Source organism: Anopheles merus, chromosome 2R, assembly GCF_017562075.2.
Source record: "Anopheles merus strain MAF chromosome 2R, AmerM5.1, whole genome shotgun sequence".
In the NCBI taxonomy this organism is placed as follows: domain Eukaryota; kingdom Metazoa; phylum Arthropoda; class Insecta; order Diptera; family Culicidae; genus Anopheles; species Anopheles merus.
The window spans coordinates 8290935-8310532 of NC_054082.1; the positions used below are offsets into that span (position 1 = coordinate 8290935).

Below are 19598 nucleotides of genomic sequence, written 5' to 3' on the forward strand. Positions count from 1 at the left end.
GAGAACATCTCTAAGGTCTTCTATCGGGGATGCTTTTCATTCCCGTTTCAATGGAAAACCTGCCACGACCAATAGGTCGCAACCATCCATCGCTCGCGGCGCTCGGAAGCGCACAATGGCGAGCGCTGCAGTAAGGAATCCTTTCGTTTTGCGGAGTCCCTTTTTCCCATAGATACACACATCGGTACATTTTCCATCGCTTTTAAAGGTTTCTCAAGAAAAGAAATGAATGTGTTCGCTCGTGCCATTTGTGTCCGTTAATACAAAAAAGAAAAAAATACACTGCCTTGTAAAACCACAATATTAATTACGCCACTCGTGTTGTGCCTCGTCCCAGCTAGAAACGGTAGTCAGCATCTTCGCGCAAAAGCGTACACGGGGCGGCGAGAAGGAATTGAGCGACACATTTTTCAACCGATCAAAAACCCTCAATCACCGTCAGCATCATAATTATGGCCATTAAGGGCCGGTCATTGGCAGGGCACCCTCATTGACGCTGGAATATTTTTGCCATCCTCTTTTTTTTTACTTCACCCGACAAACTTGCCGACCGACTTGCTTCCAAGAAGTAGCCAGTTTGCATCCCAAAAATTATCGCTAATGGTGAGCCAATTACTTTGACCATCAAAAACGCTGTGTACCATGTTCCTGCCCATCAAATCATCGAATCTGCCGCCGCTCCAGCATGACCCGAGTACCGATTTCATTGCATCGGTTGTCAGGTTTCAAGTTGCTCCCCGTTCTGGCAAGCCACGCGTGTTGCCATTAGTGTACGTTTAAAATGTTTCAAACAAATAAACAACACACAACACACCCCCACCCCCAGTGAGAGCATCCTAACGCACTGTCTGCGAGCGTTAGTAGTTCGTTCTGGCCGAAATTCCTGCGCCACCACTTCATCCGATTTCATCATCTTCAAACATCTTCACGCCGTGTTTCCCGTGATAATGCTTTACTATTTCCCGCTGCTCGCGAAAGCGCAACCGCGTGACAAATGGATATCATTTATCAGTGTATGAAAAATTGCATTACCATTCGACGACTAGATTCCACTGTCGGTCGCGCAATGGCAGGAAGCAGTGGAGCTTCTTTACGCGATGCCATTACCGGGGTATGCCCATTTTTGAACTTCAATGGCGCTTTTCTACCCGATGCTTTTTGCCTGTTTTTCCTTCCCCCATTCTACTGTCATCCCGCAATTTTTGAATGCTCGAATCGATAACCGCACCACAAAGGGCATTGGGGAAGCCGTCGTTTGTCGTCGTCGTAGTTGTTCTACTGACACTTACCTATTGTTGTTGCGCGGCATGAAGCGGAAAGACAGGCGAGAGACCATGGAAAAAGAGAAGAAAAGAAACATTTATTAAACTCTGGCCGCATTCGTTATCCGGAGAGATGATGGGGCGGTAAGGTAATATATGAGTGCATTGTAAATAAAACAGCAGCAACAAGCAGTTCCATCCGGTGTATCCGAACGAAACCAATGGCATTTGAATGGAGCGTACGAAGCAGATTTAAATCTTGCGAGGATGGCAAGCGAACCACGGGACGGTGGTCCCGCGCTCAAACTCGCTACAGTATGTGCGTGTATCAATTTTATGGACTCCGTATTGAGCTTCACATTATTTGCCATCTTCCGGAATGTTGTTTCTAGCGAAATTGGAACTGGATAGCTATAAATAAATTGTCTTTCCATGTTCGTATACAACTAGCGAAAACGTAACCCAACTTCAAAGAAATCAATTTTTCCATTGAGCCAAACGGATATTTGTCTCAAAGCATTTGGTTATATGTTTACAGCAGCTAGTTACGGAGAAAATGGCAAATGTCAAGCGGATGATGGCAGCTGTTCAACGTTCCATCTGGTATATCTTCCAACGCAAAAAAGATATTATTTCTTTTACCTCTTTAATTTTAAATGTCAAAATTCTCTATCAACCATTAAGCTTATTTCCCTCCTCTTCATCAGCTACTCACGGTGCGCGACATCAACCACGGATCACGATTTCGCATCGCTGCCAATCCATTATCTACCGCGCTTCACCGCAATACTGACGCGGCTTTTAACGGCCCACCGAAACTCATTCGATCGCGGTTCGATTCAGCCCCGTGCAGGTACAGGCCGCATACAAAAAACGCCACACAAAAAAAGATGCTCTACGAACAAGCAATAGATTTATGATGTAAATTTTTCAAAACTTTTCTCTAGTTTCGCTTGTTTCCATGCTCCCTTTTTAGCATTCGCTAACTTTTCATGAGCCTTCGCAGCGTTCACTTTGTCACCGGCCCTTTTGCTGTACCTTTCCCCCCACTGCTGCTGGCGAATGCTCTAACCATGCTATTTTGTCCCTCTACTGAAAAGGTCGAAATGAACAAACTGTTAAAGCCGATGCGAAACTTTCCCTTCGACTCTAACGAGCCAGCAGTAAGCTGCTTGAGCGCATGAAAGATAGAGTGGCGCCGGCAGCACAGAACACAGAAAAGAAATAATATCAGTTTTTCACACAAATCGCACCGAGCAATACAAAGCGAGAGAAAAAAAACACCAAACAACAGCGAAACAAACTTTCCGCAGGAACGCTTCCAAAGAGAAGTAAAACCAAGTGCACAGGAAAGTGGAAAAGAACTGGAAATGTTTACCAGCGCGCGCGCGTACATGCTACCGTCGATACAAATTACATGCCTTCCCCACAGTGACACCGGACGGCAGAATAGACAGCGGGACCGAGGAGCAACAGTACAGCAGAAGCAAACGAATTTTTGATGCGCAAGACATGAATACGAAAACGATCACCCGCAGCCTGGAGCGATATTTCTTATCGATCGGCAGTGGGATTTTCGGAACCACATTTCAGATCAATTGCTTTGATGTAATGCGAGATTTTTGTTAGCTATAATGGGATTTAGTTTCTACTTCAAAACATATCAAAATCACTCGCGACTCATTTATCATACCTGCCATGTATTGCAAATTGCAGGAATCTAGGCGAAAGATCATGCCTTCATTTCCGTATTATGAAACAATTCATATGATTGTGGGGAGATTAAAGAAATGCAAAAAAGCTTCAATTTCATCAACAATTATCAAAGTATTGAAAACAAATCACATTCTAACAAATCATCCATTACACGCAAAAAAAGAAGGCCAACTCCCTAGCGGCCGGCCTGGTTTAACAAACGCACCGCTCTAAATTTGTTGCGAGCGGTATTAATACATCCTGTAATGGTTCCGAATGTTATACCGTCCAATAACGACCACTACAACTCGCCATCATATTGATGCTTTCAAAAGCGATCGTATTTTTCGTACCTAGAACAAGCGAAGGGGGAAGTGGACCCAAAAAAAACTGATTGAAAATAGATGCACCGTACATAGTCGGTGGTTCCATCCTATTGAACCGCCCATTCCTGTCTTCCACTTTTCATTTTCCGAAACTTTGTTACTCCCACTCAAGTCAATCAAAAACGGCGAGGATGTAGTATGGTCTTGAACCGATTTTTGTGCTGCTTATATGGGAGCGTATGAGCATTTGTACATACGCAAAATACGAAACACCTCATGCCAATTTCCCATCAACCATGGTAGTGGGTGGGTGGTGCGAGGAGTCCATTTTATTTATGCAGCAATATACAAAATTGCAAAACTTTCAAGTCGTAATTTAATGCACAGTAACCTTGCCTCATTCGCAAAACGGAAAGACATTACGACATTACGATGCCCACTCCATCTATCCCGCATGGCAGCGAGCGACGTACGAATATTCAATCATCCAGCAGCGGTAGCATTAGTAGCAGTAGTAACCAACATTCCGGACACTCAAGATGCTCAACAAAACCCTTGCAAGTACGGTTGTTGTTCTGTGTGCGCTCGACACTATCCAAAACTCAACGCTCGCGAGTGTCGTTCACCCATGAACCGGAACGCCAAAAAAAAATAACAGAAAGAACCATCACCATTCGAGCAAATCACTTCCAACCACGCTGTAAACGCAACACAATCACACCAACTACCCGTTTCGCTTCCACATCTCGTTCGGCCGGAGGCAACAACGGTGGTTTTGCATGCAGCAGCAGTTTGCCCGTTTGTGATGGTGCTGCAACCGCACAGAGCAATAAAACACACTTCAGCTGCTGCTGCTTCCTGGGCCACAACACGCTTTGTGTGGTCGTTTTGGTTCCTTCCTTCAATAAGCATTTTATTACGCGGGCAGTGAGTTTTCATTACGCGCATCGATAAACGATTACTACAGCGATCAGTTACGATTGATAACTAAAAATATGGGAGGCGCTCTTTTTTTTACAACGCTTAACCAACAAGCAGCTCCCGAAGCATTCAATGGTTTGAAGAACGATATTTAAAGCTGCACATGTTGAATAGCAAATAGGATGAAATAGCACAAACGCTCCTACCGTCCCTGATGGCGATGGTGCTGTGGAGAGCCCTTTTCATAACGAGGTGGTGGTGCAGCATACCAGCATACCAGCACACCACCTCGATCTACAAAGCGCCCAACACATACACACACAGTTTTAATCCACTGAGTAAATTAAACATTTATTCGCACCAGCGTGCCAGGGCCGGGCTTCCCAAAATTAAATCGGATTGCTATCCGGAAAACTCGAGTGTGAAAATATGACTTTCTAAACTATTTCTATTAGATAAATCGGAATGCACATACACACAGACACATTCACCGCCCAGTGCACTGTCCTCCCCAAAAACGATAGCTACTGACCCTATGAACCGTCATTTCAATTTCCGTCCGCCCATGGTTTTGCCACCATCGTCTTTTATCCTTTCCCCCAAATGGAACTCAGTCGTTAGTACGTTGTGAATTAAATTAGAAATTTACCACCGCTTTGTAAAAAAAACGAGCACGAACACCAAACCAAAAAAAAAACACCCAAAACCCACTTCCCGGGCCAGCTATGACCAACTCATTCCCAGTGTTTTTCCGTTGCTGTGCCCCTCCGCCGTACGCCCCCTTCTTCCCGTGCGGAATGGTTTCATAGTTTGAAAATCGTTAAATTTAATTCGATAACATCATACTCCACTGCTACCAGGGTCGGCTACCAAACTCGCACTACACCACGTTAATTCCCGGCGCTTGCCTTGTGCTTAATACTTTTATTTGCTGCAGCAGTCCAGTCCGCATTCGCCCCGTTTGTATTACATTTCAAATGAGTGTTCATGCGACGGGGTACTTATCAGCAGGGCTGAATCGTCCCTTTCAATCCTTTTTGGCAGATGCCAATTAAAATCGCCCCCGTTTCCCGCTCACCCCACCAAACACAGCAGCAGCAAAATAGCAAAAGGACCCAGTAATACCTACTGCTCGAGCAAAAGGCGTTCCAGGCAGGACAGATTCAAAAGCCAGCAATCAACAAAATGGACCATTTTTTGGTTGTGACACGCGCGCTAAACACATTAAAAAAAAAATCGATATTTTAAGATGTTGTGGTCCAGCTTCTTTGCGTACGGCAATAATTGACGGCATAAAGAAGACACAAGAAGAAAAGGTTGCGGGTTCGCGCAAGAGTTCAAAAGGCGAATGAATATTTATTTTTCGACAATATATTAATTCAACTGAAACGCCGAAACAAAGGAGTAAAGGATCACTGATGTGCCGGTGCGACAGTAAAGTATGCTTTAGAAAGGCACGTGGGTTACGATTGAAAATAAAGATTGAAAAAGTATTATTAAAAAAAATAGGTGAAAAGGATATTTTTGTCCGTTTACGGGGCAAATTTAGAAGGCAACAGTCAGAGCGGTCTGAGCTTCGCCAGCTGAGGGAAGAGTCGTTCAGAAAAAATATACACGTCTCTACACGTGGCTAAATAAAAGAGACGACCCAAAGCCTGTTTTCAATAACAACTAAACCAACAAGAAGTTTTTACCCTAAATGCAACTAATCCTTAAAAAACATCTTGGCATCTCATTTTATGCAACGTCAATCGAACATTTTCTTGTTGCTTAGTCCACTCACCTAAAGCTGACAGCTCAACACGCCAAGTGCAGCACTTCTGCTCAAGTAAGCGACACTTGAAAAGCTTCACCGCGCGCACTTTCCTGCGGTAATGCATCTTTTCTCTTTTGGCACTCTTCCCCACGGGCCAGAGGGTCGGTAACCGCATTTCATTCAGGACCGCGTGCACGGTGGTGCGTAAAAATGCTTGTGCCATTACCGCGCTCTGCCAACGGCGAAAAGTTAGCTTGCTTCGTCGCGCTGCAACCAAGAGGCGCAACGTCGCTTCCGCAAAACGCACATTCCTCCCGTGTGCCAGGTTAGGTGCGAACCACCCAAAGGGACTAATAAACGCCACCGCGCAAAGCGCGGTCGGAAAAAAGGGGCCAGCAAAACATGAAGCATCCGTGTATCCTTGGTGCACCCCAACAGTGCTTGCTGTGAGGTCGCTCCCGGAGCTCAAACTGTACTCGAGAATATTACAAAAATGGACGCAAACTTACGGAAACACTCTCAGGAGAAATCTTTTCCAACTTCTACCGCTTTACTAAACGTTCACAAAAGGTGAAAACAGGGGTGGCAGTGTGAATGTGAGAGAGAGCGACCGAAAAAAAAAACACTACATGAAACGAACCACAGCAAAACCAAAGCGTGCGCCGGGGTAAAGGCGCCAACTGTCACTCAATAACCCGGGCATCCAACACCGTGGAAAAGTTTACCCTCGTGCACATTGCCTTTCATTGGCGATACGACCAGTAATAACATTAATGATAATAAAAGCGACAACAATAACACCATCCGGGAGGAAAAGTTTCCCCCGTAGCCCGGCTGCCTTTGCTCCTGCCAAGCGGGGCTTCCTCTGCTGTCACCTAACTTTTAGACGCTTTCCACCAGAGATTTCCCGCCGCAGAGCGTCAACCTTCTCGCCGCCACGTTCGGTGGCTCTATTTTCGGCGATCCAGCTTCCGTCCACCACCCGGCCAGGGCTGGCAAGGGTTGGCGAAAAATGATCTGCTCACAGCGAAAAACCATGCCACTCCAAAAACCCAGCCAGCGTGTCGCTTGAACAACTTTCCTAAAATGGTACCAACAACTTTTCAACATGAACACAACGCCTTTATAGGTTTGTGGAAAAAGGAACCAACGCACCAAACAGGAAGGGGGCAGACAATGGCAATGTACACGCTGTCACGCTGCTGCCTCACGGCTTCGTCTTCCGTTTGATGGGTTCGATGCCGTTGCCTACTACCGCACAAAGGGAACACCGTTAAGTAGGTTCCGGATACGAAATCCGCAACCGTACTACTATCTGCCGGTGGAGATTTAAGATCTTCACTCGCTGACTATTGATCACGGCTCAACCCAGGCCCGGCCCGGGCGATCTACCAAGCAGCACTACTACCACGGCTCGGTGAAGTGGCAAATCCGAACCTTCAACTCAAATCAATTCCAATTCTACCGCTACACAACACGCTCGTCGAGCGGAAAAATAGAACAGCAACTTTCTGACAACCGGGGCAAACTTGGACGGCCTGCTGAAAGAAGCAGACGGCAACAAAGACGGGCTGGTAAAAAGTTACCCCTTTTCTAAACGCTTCGCGCGTGCGAAAATCATGAAGGCCAACAAAAGGCTACAGATGAGGATATGTACAGCAGCAAACAATGTACCGTACCCGGCAGAGTCAATACTGCCACCGCAACACACCAGAATCAATCTCCATTTGTGTCGGGGTTAAACTAATTCCTCCCGTCGGGTGCAAGCGCAATTAATATACGCTTGCAGTAGATGGATGACGGTAGTAATGCTGAACATTTCGTTTCTTCTGCTTCGCTAAGTCGCTTCAAACTTAAGCAGAACCAAGCCACCAGCACCCGAAGTGAAGAATAGCAGAAAAAAAAACTCTGCAATAAGTTTGCAAGATTTTGTAGTGCCAGGAGAGCAGCTGAGCAAGGACCTTCAACTAGAACCACAGTCGTAGAAAATGAACTCGAAACCCTACCACAACGGTTCGGTTGCCAACGAAACGGGTTGAATCCATTCGCTAAGTATCATCTCAACCTCGCACAGAAGAAACCTCTTGGAAACCACTTAGATTTTAACGAACACTGATGAAAAGTCAACATTAGCGTAGCTGACTATTGATTGCCATCAGCAACGGCGGTTGGTGTGTTGGTTTGGCTGGCGAGTTCTGGTAAAACAACACCAAAATCGAACGCTCAACATGTTGTTTTTACGCGTTCGCGATGAGGCGGGAATACAGTTGCCCTATTGTTGTGTCTGTGAGCCCCACGGTTCGAATAACTCTTAACTCGATTGAGTACCGAGAAGGTCCTGATCTAATTACTAGTGCCCGCACCGCACACACGGTGGTTCACGCTAATCGAATCTAGATTCATTCGGCGAGGCTACAGCAACACAGCAGTAATTCGTCTCCGCTGCTGGAACTAGAACATACTCATCAATAAGATGGTAGTTCTTTGTCAGGGAATTACCCTCCCAAACAAAGCGATTTGGTTTTATTGCACAACCAGACCGTATTGTCCTAAAGGGCGCTAAAGATATGTTGATGCAACAGTAAGAAGAAATGCTTAGTATGCAGAGCTCATTTCCAAAGCTACATTCTCAGCTTGTGCTATACGATAATCGTAGTTTAAAAGACCGTATTTAGAGACGCTGCACCACTTTAATCTCATTAACTGTTTTGCACTCGATCCCTTGCTAATTGTGCTTTCGTTCCCTGCATCATTCTGCAGCTACGTTACGTCTAATGGTACGAACATCCTTCAACAAACAACGAAACATTACTCTCCATCCATCACTGTATGCCCTTTCCGGTACCCTGCGCCTGATAGAAAGAAAACTATCAAATACACATTCAGATTATTTCTCTCCTACCAACGCAGCGTTCTTCGGCGGTCCCTTTCGTTTGCTGTTCTGTTTTCGTACTCTTCATTTGTTTCACTTTTTTAACCTTATCTCGGCCACATCCCCATCGTTTATCGTCCCTATGCAAATATGTGCCTTAACGAAAGCGGGTCACCAACACGAGCGAACAAAAACAAAAAAGTCAGCTGCATCACCCTCCGCGTTTTCTTGGAGCACCTTTCTGTTTCTTCCCGTTGCGCTCTTCTGCATCCCACAAAACCGAGCATCAAATCCACTCACTTCACGTGCTCCATAATCAATCACACACCATAAGGCCACGTAAGCGATGTGGAGGTTTGTTTTTCTTCCAGCGGGTAGGTACGAGCGGCTTGTTGGCAGAGGGTTTCCCCAACGAGGGCAAACGAAAGCGTAAACGCTGCACAAAACCTTCACCTACAAAATGGTGCAATGGACAAAAAAAAATGGAGCACATGCACACAGCCACACATATGTGTATGTGTGTACAGCGTGTGCACTTGATGGCGAATGAATTCCCGGGAAGAGGACTCTCGCATTCATAATAACACCAGCACGGCAGGCAAGAGGAGCATAACACGAAATATGCATGACAACGGCTGTAGAGGAAGATGGAGGAAAAAAACGTCACCTTCCATCGTCTGTGGCGGTTTGTGCTGCTGCTTGCAAACTCACTCCGTCCGCAAATGCAATCGTGCATGTCGAAGAAGTGCGGCGGCGGCAACATCGCCTGCAAGTCAACTCGAAGGATACTTCGTATAATCCACCGCGCTTGCGAGCTGCGCCACGAAGCGTGCAGCAACAAGCTAGCGGCTAGGGCTGCGGCATGCGGTGCGCCGAGCTATATGTTTATAGTTCCTGCAGGATCTAGATTAGTTGGGCGTACGGCGGACACACCAGCGCCCGGCCAGGAAACAGCAAACCAGCACCAGATGCCGTACATGAAAGCCAACCCATTCACGGATCGCTGGCGACGCCGATGCACCCGTGGACGTGGAAAGATGCCGACTCATTTTTTAATAGCAAACGCTCCAGAAATGAATTCCACAAACAACCATCGGGCGTTGTAGTGCATGGTGTGTGCGATTTTGTTGTTGTTGTTGTTGTTGATGCTTTGTTGGTTTGTCGTGCTTGCTTTTGCTCCACTATAACACACACAATCTCTAAGTCATCTGCCGTTCTTGTGCACATTCATACACTACCGAGTACACGATGCGCGGCGGCGATCCGCCAGCATCTTTCCGAGGCTGCGCGGAAATTGGCTTACTGTAGCGGCATGCCATCAGCAAAACTAACATCCCGCAAGCGCTGCGTCGGAATGTAACGTGCAAGGTGGCGTCTGCAAGGGTCAGCGAATAAGCCCTGCAATAGTACCGCACCTCCCATGAATTGCAAGATCGTTGGCGAAAGGGACAAAAATATTTTCTTCATGCTTTAAAGTTGATCCCAATAGTGGCGAATACTTGGAACCAAAAGTGTCCGACCCGGCAAAGGGCAACTCTTCGCTGTCGATTCAATCTAGTTTCAGTGTACTTTTTTCCTCTTTTTTTTTTCTTTGCTATACAGTAAATCACGACCCAAGCACCAGACATTCCGGCTACTAAGCGTTTAGTGAAATATATTAAAATGACTGCAGGCAATAGTCAAATATTTAATCATAATGAATGATATATTAATCTGCGAGGGATCCTTCTAGTTCTGGAGCTGCGTTTTTACTACCCACTTTCCTGCTGGACATGAACCTGGAGGTTCGTTTGAGCTCCAACCGTACCAGTGATGAAAGTTTGCTCGTATTCACGAAAGGGGAAAAATCAGATCCTTAAATCCACAGCGGACGGTGACTGTGAGTTTAGGGTGCTTCTGTGCTTGAACACACGGGAAAAAGCATGCCTTTTGAAGCTTATCATTCTGCATGAAGGATTTTTTTCCCACTAGGAAGACTTCTTTTTTGTGTACTTCTGCATCTAAGCTTTACAAATTCCGAGAGCTCGGGAGAGGTCCGAGTATCTTTTCAATGGCACACTGGACTTTTATTTGGTGCCGGTACCGTACTCTTAAACCCCAGCAGCATACAGCGAAACTAAATATCTGTTTAGCCTAGCTCTCCGGTGGGTTGGAGTGGCAACAAAAAACTGACCTGGAAACAATCGGTTTTAACTTTGCCATCGTCTGACCAGAGTTTTGCAGCGGTTTTGTTCGAAGGAGCGGGGGCACGAGCTCTCCAAAAACCTCACACCAACTGGGGCAGTGCAGAAGAAATACGCAAAGCAAATAGCACCGCAACCCGAGCTGACCGTGTCCCTTTTGCTTGCGCATACGTGTGCGAGTGTTCTTCGCAGCAAACTAGGGCTTGCGGCTCAGCTGTTGCACACCTGGTGCTTCCTGGCGGTGACAAGGGGTAGCCCTATAAAACCTGCCCCACGCACACTCATACACTCACATACAGCGACTATACACTCTCTATTCCGTGCGCTCGTTGACCTTCTTCGGGAACGGGAAAGGTGACACCACCATTACCTACCACCGGCACAAGGGCATGAAAAATCGACTCTAGCTACGGCAGCTCCCCCGAGCAGCTAGATTTGGAAAAGAAAATCCAGTCAAACGATTTTTCTGCTCCCGTCCTGCTGTGCCACACATTGGTGCCATCTGGCATTGGCATTGGTACTTATCGGTTAAGCATCAAGCAAGACCGTGTGACCGGAATCGTGCTCGTTTCATGCGCTGCACAAGTAGGTATCGGTTTACCGTTTACCGGATGTATCGAACACAGGCCTTTCCCGATGGAAAGCAACTGATTTTGCATTCAAATCTCCCCGGCACGAATGATGTTGCTCTAATAGGAGTAAGTTTTTTTTGGATTAGACAGAAACGAAAAGAGTTTGCAACGCTCGAGTCCTCTTTCGCTTGACGTTTTTCATTAGTATCTCTTACAAGCATTAGAAAGCAAACAAGCAAAAGATATCCAATTTAATTGCATGTTTCCTTTTAATATCTGTGTTTGCAATCTGCTGCCCTGCTATTTTTATTTTCCTTGCTGTTGTCTCTTTACGTGCAAAGCAAGGGAAATGCATTTCTCTAATTATTTAGAACGCACACCGGAGGATGTTACAACCCAACCCCGAAACCGGCCTGAGGTGCTACCAGTTTTATTGACTTTGTGGAACGTAGACACATTTCGTTTCTAATTTGGCAGCGCTTTCGGTTTTCTCCCACGCGCCAAAATAAATAAAAAAAATCCCATCGACGAATGCTATGTGCAGTCACTTTTAATCATGCTGCTTGACACGCTTCTCATTAAAAAGTTAAAAACCGCGCTTTAAGCAACAGACAGTTTAGAATTGATGCGATTCCAATGGTGGCCGGCCGGTTGACGTGTACAGGAGCCACTTTAAAAAGGCGGACAATGTAGCGAGAAAGTTTTCGGTTTTGTGTTTCATCGTTTGTTTGCTCTGTCTTCGTACCTTTCCGCGCAGCGGATATGCATACGCGGCCCCAAAACAACTGATCCCTGATTTATCTGCAAACCCCCGCCGCAATAACTTTAGGGATTAGAGCAAAAGAGGGATTTTCTGTCGAATTTGTTTCCCGGTCCCGCGTTCGGTGCATTTTGTTTTCATATTTTCACAAAAAACAATGTCAACAAAAGGCACTGCGCCGCAGACTTCCAAAATGAAGGAATCTACAGGACCCACACCCACCCCCACACACACAGTTCAACACGCACAGGGATTATTTCCACTTCCACCCAGAAACAGGATGATATAATTAGAAAAATTTAATTAAACATCATCCGCAGCAAAACCCCTCACGGTGGCCTGCCATACGCGCGTACGACACGATGGCACTGGTAAACCGGGGCGGAAGAAGGATCAAACGAAAGGAAGAAAATCAAAAGTATAAAAAATTAGGCACGAAATAACACAACATAAGCGCAAGAAGCCATGAAAAATGAACATTTGTTTTGGATCGACATCGAGTGAGAGAGAGAGTGCACAGGGAGGGGGATGGGGGAAAGCATCAGTATGGTAGCTTTCATGGGAAGGAAACACGGGAAGAATCGATGAAAATTTGCACAATCGTATGGGAAAGTGCGCCACAGCACGAGTTGACTATTTCAGTGCCCACTGCTTCGTAGCGGCGAAAACCGTGGGGAAGAAGCTTTCGCTGCAAGCTTTTCGTACAAAAGCAAAAGCTCTGCAGCGATGGTTCCCGTCCCGACCGTGGGTAGGCGCGCTTTCAGGATACTAACGCGCCTGCGCGAAATGCAACAGCGAACTGACGGGACCGGGCGTACACGGGACTGGGCGTACACGGGTCCGGGTACATAAAACCACCCTTAGCACGACCACAAACCCACCGATTCTCGCCACCGACACTGGTGACGCCTGACGGGAAAATTGCAAGCACTTCTATGTGCTGCCGTGTATACTATGCAACAGGGGAAGGGTGTAAATAAATGCAGCAAACAAAATTGCACGCAACTTAAGCATCGGTAGCGGAAACAGAACGTGAAAAATATGACGCATGGAGACCCGCGGTCCGCGGTGTGACGAATGGGAGGGGAGGATCCGTACAGGGCTGCTTCCATTCTATCGTTCGCACTCAACCTACCTGAATGTGTGGTGATCCGAGCAGGTTGATAAGCTCCGACTTTTCGCGCACGTACTTGTGTCCCGCGGTGGATGAGATGACATCGATCGCATCCCGACAGCGGCTGATGGCGTCTCCCGGTGGGGCCCGTGATGGATTGATAACCGAACTACTGATTCTATCGAACAACTGCTCCAGCCATCCCCGAAAACGTCCGAGTATGGCAATGCAATTATGTGGTGCGTGTGTGTGGTGATTTGGTCGAATTCATGTCACACAGTTTCGACGTGTTTTGTGTGAGTGTATTGGAAGCGATCGGTATGAGAATGCCATGTTGTTGAATGGGAAAGGCAGTGTGGTGTTTACAGGTGTCGTATGTGTTGCGGTGAGCAAGCCGAACAACGCGATGATGATGGTCAAACAAATTCGAAAAGGGGAAAAGGAAACCAGAGAACGAAAACAAGAAAAAAGAGAAAAAAGAAGTAAAAGTTAGAATGAAAATCAACGAAACGTATCGTCAGGAGGCATGCGGTATCGCTTGGTCGGTCCTCTACCGGTGGACAAGGAGCACTTTGTTTTTATTCATCTCCGGCGACACAAAACCAATTCGATACCGCGTGGAGTGAAGCGCTTCATCGTCCTCAAACAGACGAGTGGCAAACTACTATTCTACGCGTCTTCGAACACACACACTCACACCAACACAGAGAAACACGCATACATGGAGGGTCCATGCGGAAGGAAAACACTTCGATTACCTGCAGCAATTCGTGCAGCTTGACGTCGCGCAGCATACCGGCCAGCATATCTGGATCGCAGTTCGCATCTTGTAAAGCAATGATATCGTCTAATGAGTCAAGAATTTTCTGGATCGCCTCCAGGCCGGCCTCCTCGTCGGCCCACTCGTTGAGGCTTTCCGATGCAGCGCCAATCGCCACTGTAAGGCCCGTCGTCGCAGTGACCCCATTTTGTCGGCGCAAGGGGTAATTATGGTTGAAGGGATGGAGCAGCATGGAGGGAGGCGGGCGCAAAAAGTGGGTGAAGGAAGAAAAACGAGAAGAAAAAAGAGAGACAAAACCATAAGCATGAAGAACAGCGGAATTAGTAAGAGGGTGCGCGATTGTGGCACTCTCTGATTGCGGGAGTAGACCACGCACCAAAAGAAGACTAAATGAAGGATATTCATGAATAGAAGACTACTAAAACATGATAAAAAAAGTTCTTTAAGCATGTACGCAATTAAAAAAAATCAACAAACGGTACCACTCCATTTGTTGTCTTTCCTTTGACACTAGTACCCGGTAATACTAAGGAGTTTTGCATAGTAATTATTGGTGATTGGAGTATTCGTAATGCTCCATTCAATTGCGCCCAGGGACTGTCAACCATTTCGGTACCATAAAAATATAATCGTAACCCCTTATTTTATTATCCATATACGTGTTCCTTGCTGTAAACCCTTCCACTATAAAATGGCATCATTTCAACATATTCTAACACGATACCCATCGAACACCAGGCATCCTGTTGTCGTCAGCAATAAAACGACCATCTCGCAACCGAGATCAGACAGAGGTTATCTTCTGCGATCAGGCCCGTGAACCTCACTTTCCTCCACAGCTACAGTTATATTCCTCCCAGCTAACACGTACCAAGCTCTGCGAGCATAAAATTTTAGCACTGTGCACTGAACATTACCACTCTCGCAACATTGCAAAGCAGCAGCGTATGCAACAAGTCATCTCGCGGCGTTTAGCCACGTCACGAACCGATGTCGCACAGGACAGCCCCACACGTTCTCATCTCATCTCCATCACCGCCAGCCGGTAACTAAAGCAGGCAATTTCAATAACATTAAAAAAAGACTTCGGCTCCAATGGCTTGGTGGAGATGATTCCGGCGCTACACCGAAGCATGTTGCTGATGTTTCTCCAAGCACGCCACACACATACACATACAAAAAGGCAAAGAAAAAGAAACGTTCCTAACACACAGCGGATCCCATTAAAGTGGGTTTGCCAGCCAGCATCGTGGAGCAAGCATCAAAGCAAGTGCAGATATTGCTTTGCCTTCAACTACTTCTTTCTTTCGCCTTTTTCCAGCTCAGGACGTGACGATAGCCTCCCATTCCTTCGCCAGATTACTGGTTTATGTCACGCCTCTTTCGTCCGTGCATTGTTGCCTCCTTTACGTAGCAGAAAAACAGAAAATACCGCAACGGTGGCAAAAAAAAAACAGGTTCAATTGCATTTTAATTACTCGTTAGTCCTGTGGCCTGTAGAGTGCAAACTTTCGCATTCGGCGAACTGGCACATTATGCTTTTATGCTAATAATAAGCGAGAACGATGCCGCAGTCAAAGCTCAAGCGAGCTTTAAACAATTCAGCACGATCCAGCATGGTTCGTGCTACCTTTAAAGGGTCATTCGTTCGGTTACGTCTATGCAAACTGTTGAAACGAAATTTAAGTAATTCGATAAAACGATAAAAAAAATCAACTATTTCTCAATAGCAGTTCGCATTAACTCACTTGAGTCGGTATCCGCACAGCAGAGGGGATCCATCGCAACGCCACCCGCCACCGTTTGCACGGCAGCTTTCAGCTTACGGCGTGCATTGTACCGCTTCAACTCCTCAACCGTATCGCCCAGATGAATGCGTTGCAGTTTGTCGCGATCCTAAAACGAACGAAAAAAAAGGGAAACAAAACCATCACAATGTGAGGAACGAGCTCCAGCTAGACAGCCCCCGCCCGCCTTACCCGTATCCAAGGATGATCCAGCACTTCCGTTATGGTCGGCCGACTGATGGGATTGGGCGCAAGCATCTTTAGAACGAGATCCTTCGCATTGCTCGATATATGTTTCCATTCCGGGGTGTCGAGCTGTAACAATGGTAGAGAGCGCGGCAGACACGTTGTCTACGTTATGATTCCATTCCTTACGGCGCGTCGATGGCACAACCGCGCAAAGGACATACACATTCACACACGCGCGCGCAAGCACACAGATAGTGCATGCTGTATTGCATTCTTTCACACAGTACACAAATAGCACCTTAAGGGCAGCAGTGCTCGGAATGCTTCAAATCTTCGCCCTGGGATGCATCCTTCGGATCGATTGACATCGATTCGATAACGTGCCATTCGTGTCATTCAGGACGGAAGTAGCAGCGAAAGCAGCTTCCAGCCAGACGTACACACATACACATACTTACCGTGACACGACCGCGTGCGATGGCATCCTGCAGCCGCTTGCCGGATCCGTGGAAAGGTAAACGACCGGATAACAGGACGTGGAGCATCACGCCAGCGCCCCACACGTCACACGGTTTACCGTACACCCGTCGGGCTACTACCTCTGGGGCCATGTAGTGCGGGCAGCCGACTCGTCCTGTATGTCGTCGCGCGTGCCGTCAAATGTAGAGAAAAGAAATGAGAACAGATATTTGGTTATACTTGTGTGCCGGTTGTGCAGCCCTTCGATGAAGCGGTGATGGATAAATATAACAAAATAGTTTGGCGTTAAGCTTGTTGACGTAAGAAACCGAAGAAACAGTGAAGACAGCGAGAGAAAGCATTTGCTAGCTTGTACTATTATGTTTTGCCAGGTGCGTTCGAACTTTTACGTTGATTCCATGGTTTATGTGGAATCCGTAGACTCGTCGTAAAAAGCCACTTTCGAGTGAGTGCTGCTAGAAATACTTTTTGTATCAGTTACAGCGACTTGGGCAAAGTGAAAGTGAAAGTAAAATACAGTTCCGCGGCAAAAGCAATTGTTTGCATGATGCATAATCAAATCTACCTACAGTGCATATTTTTGTAATGTGCCGTGTCCTTGCTGTAACACTTTTATCTCGTAACAAACCATTCTTTTGTACCGTACGGTATGCGCATGCTGAAGCGTTTGCATTTACATCTGAATGTGCTTCGATCGGCACGCTAATGCAATCAGTCATGCGTCAATCATTTCGGAAAACACATCCCAAAACACATCCATTTTAGTTACTTTTTTATCCAGCAGCGGGTAGATTTTTCATCCTCACTAGACCTATCATTTTCGCCTATCTGACCATCTGGGCGGAAGATCGCTAAAAGCGATAGCTTGCCTTCAATTCAATAAAACCTTCGAGATCGGTTTGGTTCGGTTAGCCGGAAAAGCTATCTACCAAATCACTACCCCACTGCCAAAATACCTAACCACTGCTGAACCGTGCTTGTGTGCGAACACGGGACATTCTCCGACCCCAACCAGATTCCAGACCCCCGTGTCTGACAAATTGAAAGTGATTTGGAATTCCGTAAACGTGTTTCGATGGACACACACCGGTCGTTACTGAACGGTGGCCATGGGTAGGATTATAAGACCATCGGGACACCTTTAGCAGGGTAAGGATAAGCTTAGGATACGGATTGTTATCATATTGTGTCAGCGTATGGGTCGCTATCCTTGTGTGATATCAGACGTACGAACGTCATCATTCCTAAGCAATTACTTTATCAATCAGGCTGATACGGAATGGCTCCAAGATCTCGATTCGACTCACATATTTGCCACGGACGGATAGCCAAAAAATCAGCGTAACGCTTCACACTCTCAGTTCTTACCCGCCTGAACACATGTTTAACATTCTCTTGATAGCCATGCAATCTGGAAAAACCACTAGCTCTATTTTGGGAGTTTTTAACATCCGTCTACACATAAACTCAATTTGTCGGTCAAAAAACCCCAACATTCAAATCCCGTTTCTATCAGAAACAGAAACAGAAAGTTCCTAATTTATCTTCCAAACTTGCCGGACAGGACCTTGTATTTCGATAATTCAGAGAAAATCCCTAAAACTAAACCGTACAGAAACTTTCACGCAAGCCGGCCAAGTGTTGGTTCCGGGCTTTGGATATTCGTCGGAGGAAAGTGAGATTTTCTTCACACCAGCACCGCATACGATCCCTTTTCGAAAGCTTGCCGAGCAGTTTATTACATTCGCCGCTAAACGGACATACTTCTGCTGTCCCCTATCCTCGCCATTCCTATTGCGGACCAATCCAAATGCCCATGTGCATAAGGCATAGGACCAGCTGAGCTTGACGTTTAGCTATTATTAGCAGAAAAACACACACACTCACACACACACGCCCACGCAAACTCAACGGACTTTATTCAAACCCTCTTCAACAGTCGCACCACCACCCACAGCATTACATTACGGTTACCTTTTTCCTACGCGTTGCGGGAACCATTACACAGCTTGCGACACACTCGTGGTGCTTCACTGGCTAAATATTTCAACAACAAACTGTTGGTTTCGTTAAGTATCGTCCAAACTTTGGCCGACAGTTTGCCGTCTACCGGTTTCAACACCGTATGGTTTTACAAGAGTATTTACGTAGGATAAACTCACCCGGGCAAACTTCGACAAATTGGAATACCACAAAAAGTTTGGCGTGCTATACCTTTGGCAAATTCCAACCGGACACTCAAGTGTTTCCGACCAGTGCGGGGGTAGGTATGATTTTTTAATGGTGCCTGTTCATTCTACACGGACTTGCTTGTCACCTTCTTACCGCTTAATATTGAATGTCCTATGAATAACAGTTTCTCATCGCTTGAAAACTAATTTAACAGAGACGAGCGCTCTCAAAACAACACACAATAGAAACGGCTTATACTAAACACAAAACAATTCGGCAGACGCATATTTTATGGAGCAATAATGGTTTCTTTTGGTTCAATAATTTATCACCCATTTCACAGTTTATTCAACGAAACCAGGAAACAATGCTTAACGCGTCACAGGACCTGCAGCGCCGGGTTCAACATTCAAGATTGCTGCCTTCGAAAGGTACGGAGCGGCGTTTAGCGGTTTAAGTTAAAGTAAAACTTTTCTCATTTTATGCAAATATCCCAAATCGTACCGAAAGTAGTAACCCTAAGTGTTTGTGAGTGTGTGTGTAAGGGTGTGCACGGTCCGTCAGACGGCAGAAGCAGCTGGAAATGATTTGCCACTCCAATAAACCGCATGTTCTTTTCGCTTTGATCGAAAACTTAGAGTAGAGGCGGGGTTGAACAGATGAATGGGCGCATGGGAGACAGCAGCTTGACTTTCTTGCTTCACTTTACACGCCTACATCTTCCGTAA

General features: G+C 46.3%; 1 protein-coding gene across 15 annotated transcripts in view; it reads right to left on the reverse strand.

The window, feature by feature from the left end:
• The window catches only part of LOC121589497 (peripheral plasma membrane protein CASK), a 204708-nt gene that overhangs the window by 135468 nt on the left and 49642 nt on the right, over positions 1-19598 (reverse strand). For 14 of the 15 annotated variants that reach the window (XM_041908449.1, XM_041908444.1, XM_041908446.1 and 11 more), the window contains 5 exons: positions 16677-16852; positions 16222-16344; positions 15991-16138; positions 14220-14398; positions 13483-13650 (listed from right to left, as the gene is read on the reverse strand). In XM_041908449.1, coding sequence (XP_041764383.1) covers positions 13483-13650; positions 14220-14398; positions 15991-16138; positions 16222-16344; positions 16677-16852 — 794 coding nt within the window. The remainder of the gene's footprint in view (positions 1-13482; positions 13651-14219; positions 14399-15990; positions 16139-16221; positions 16345-16676; positions 16853-19598) is intronic. The other variant, XM_041908460.1, reaches the window with a different exon arrangement.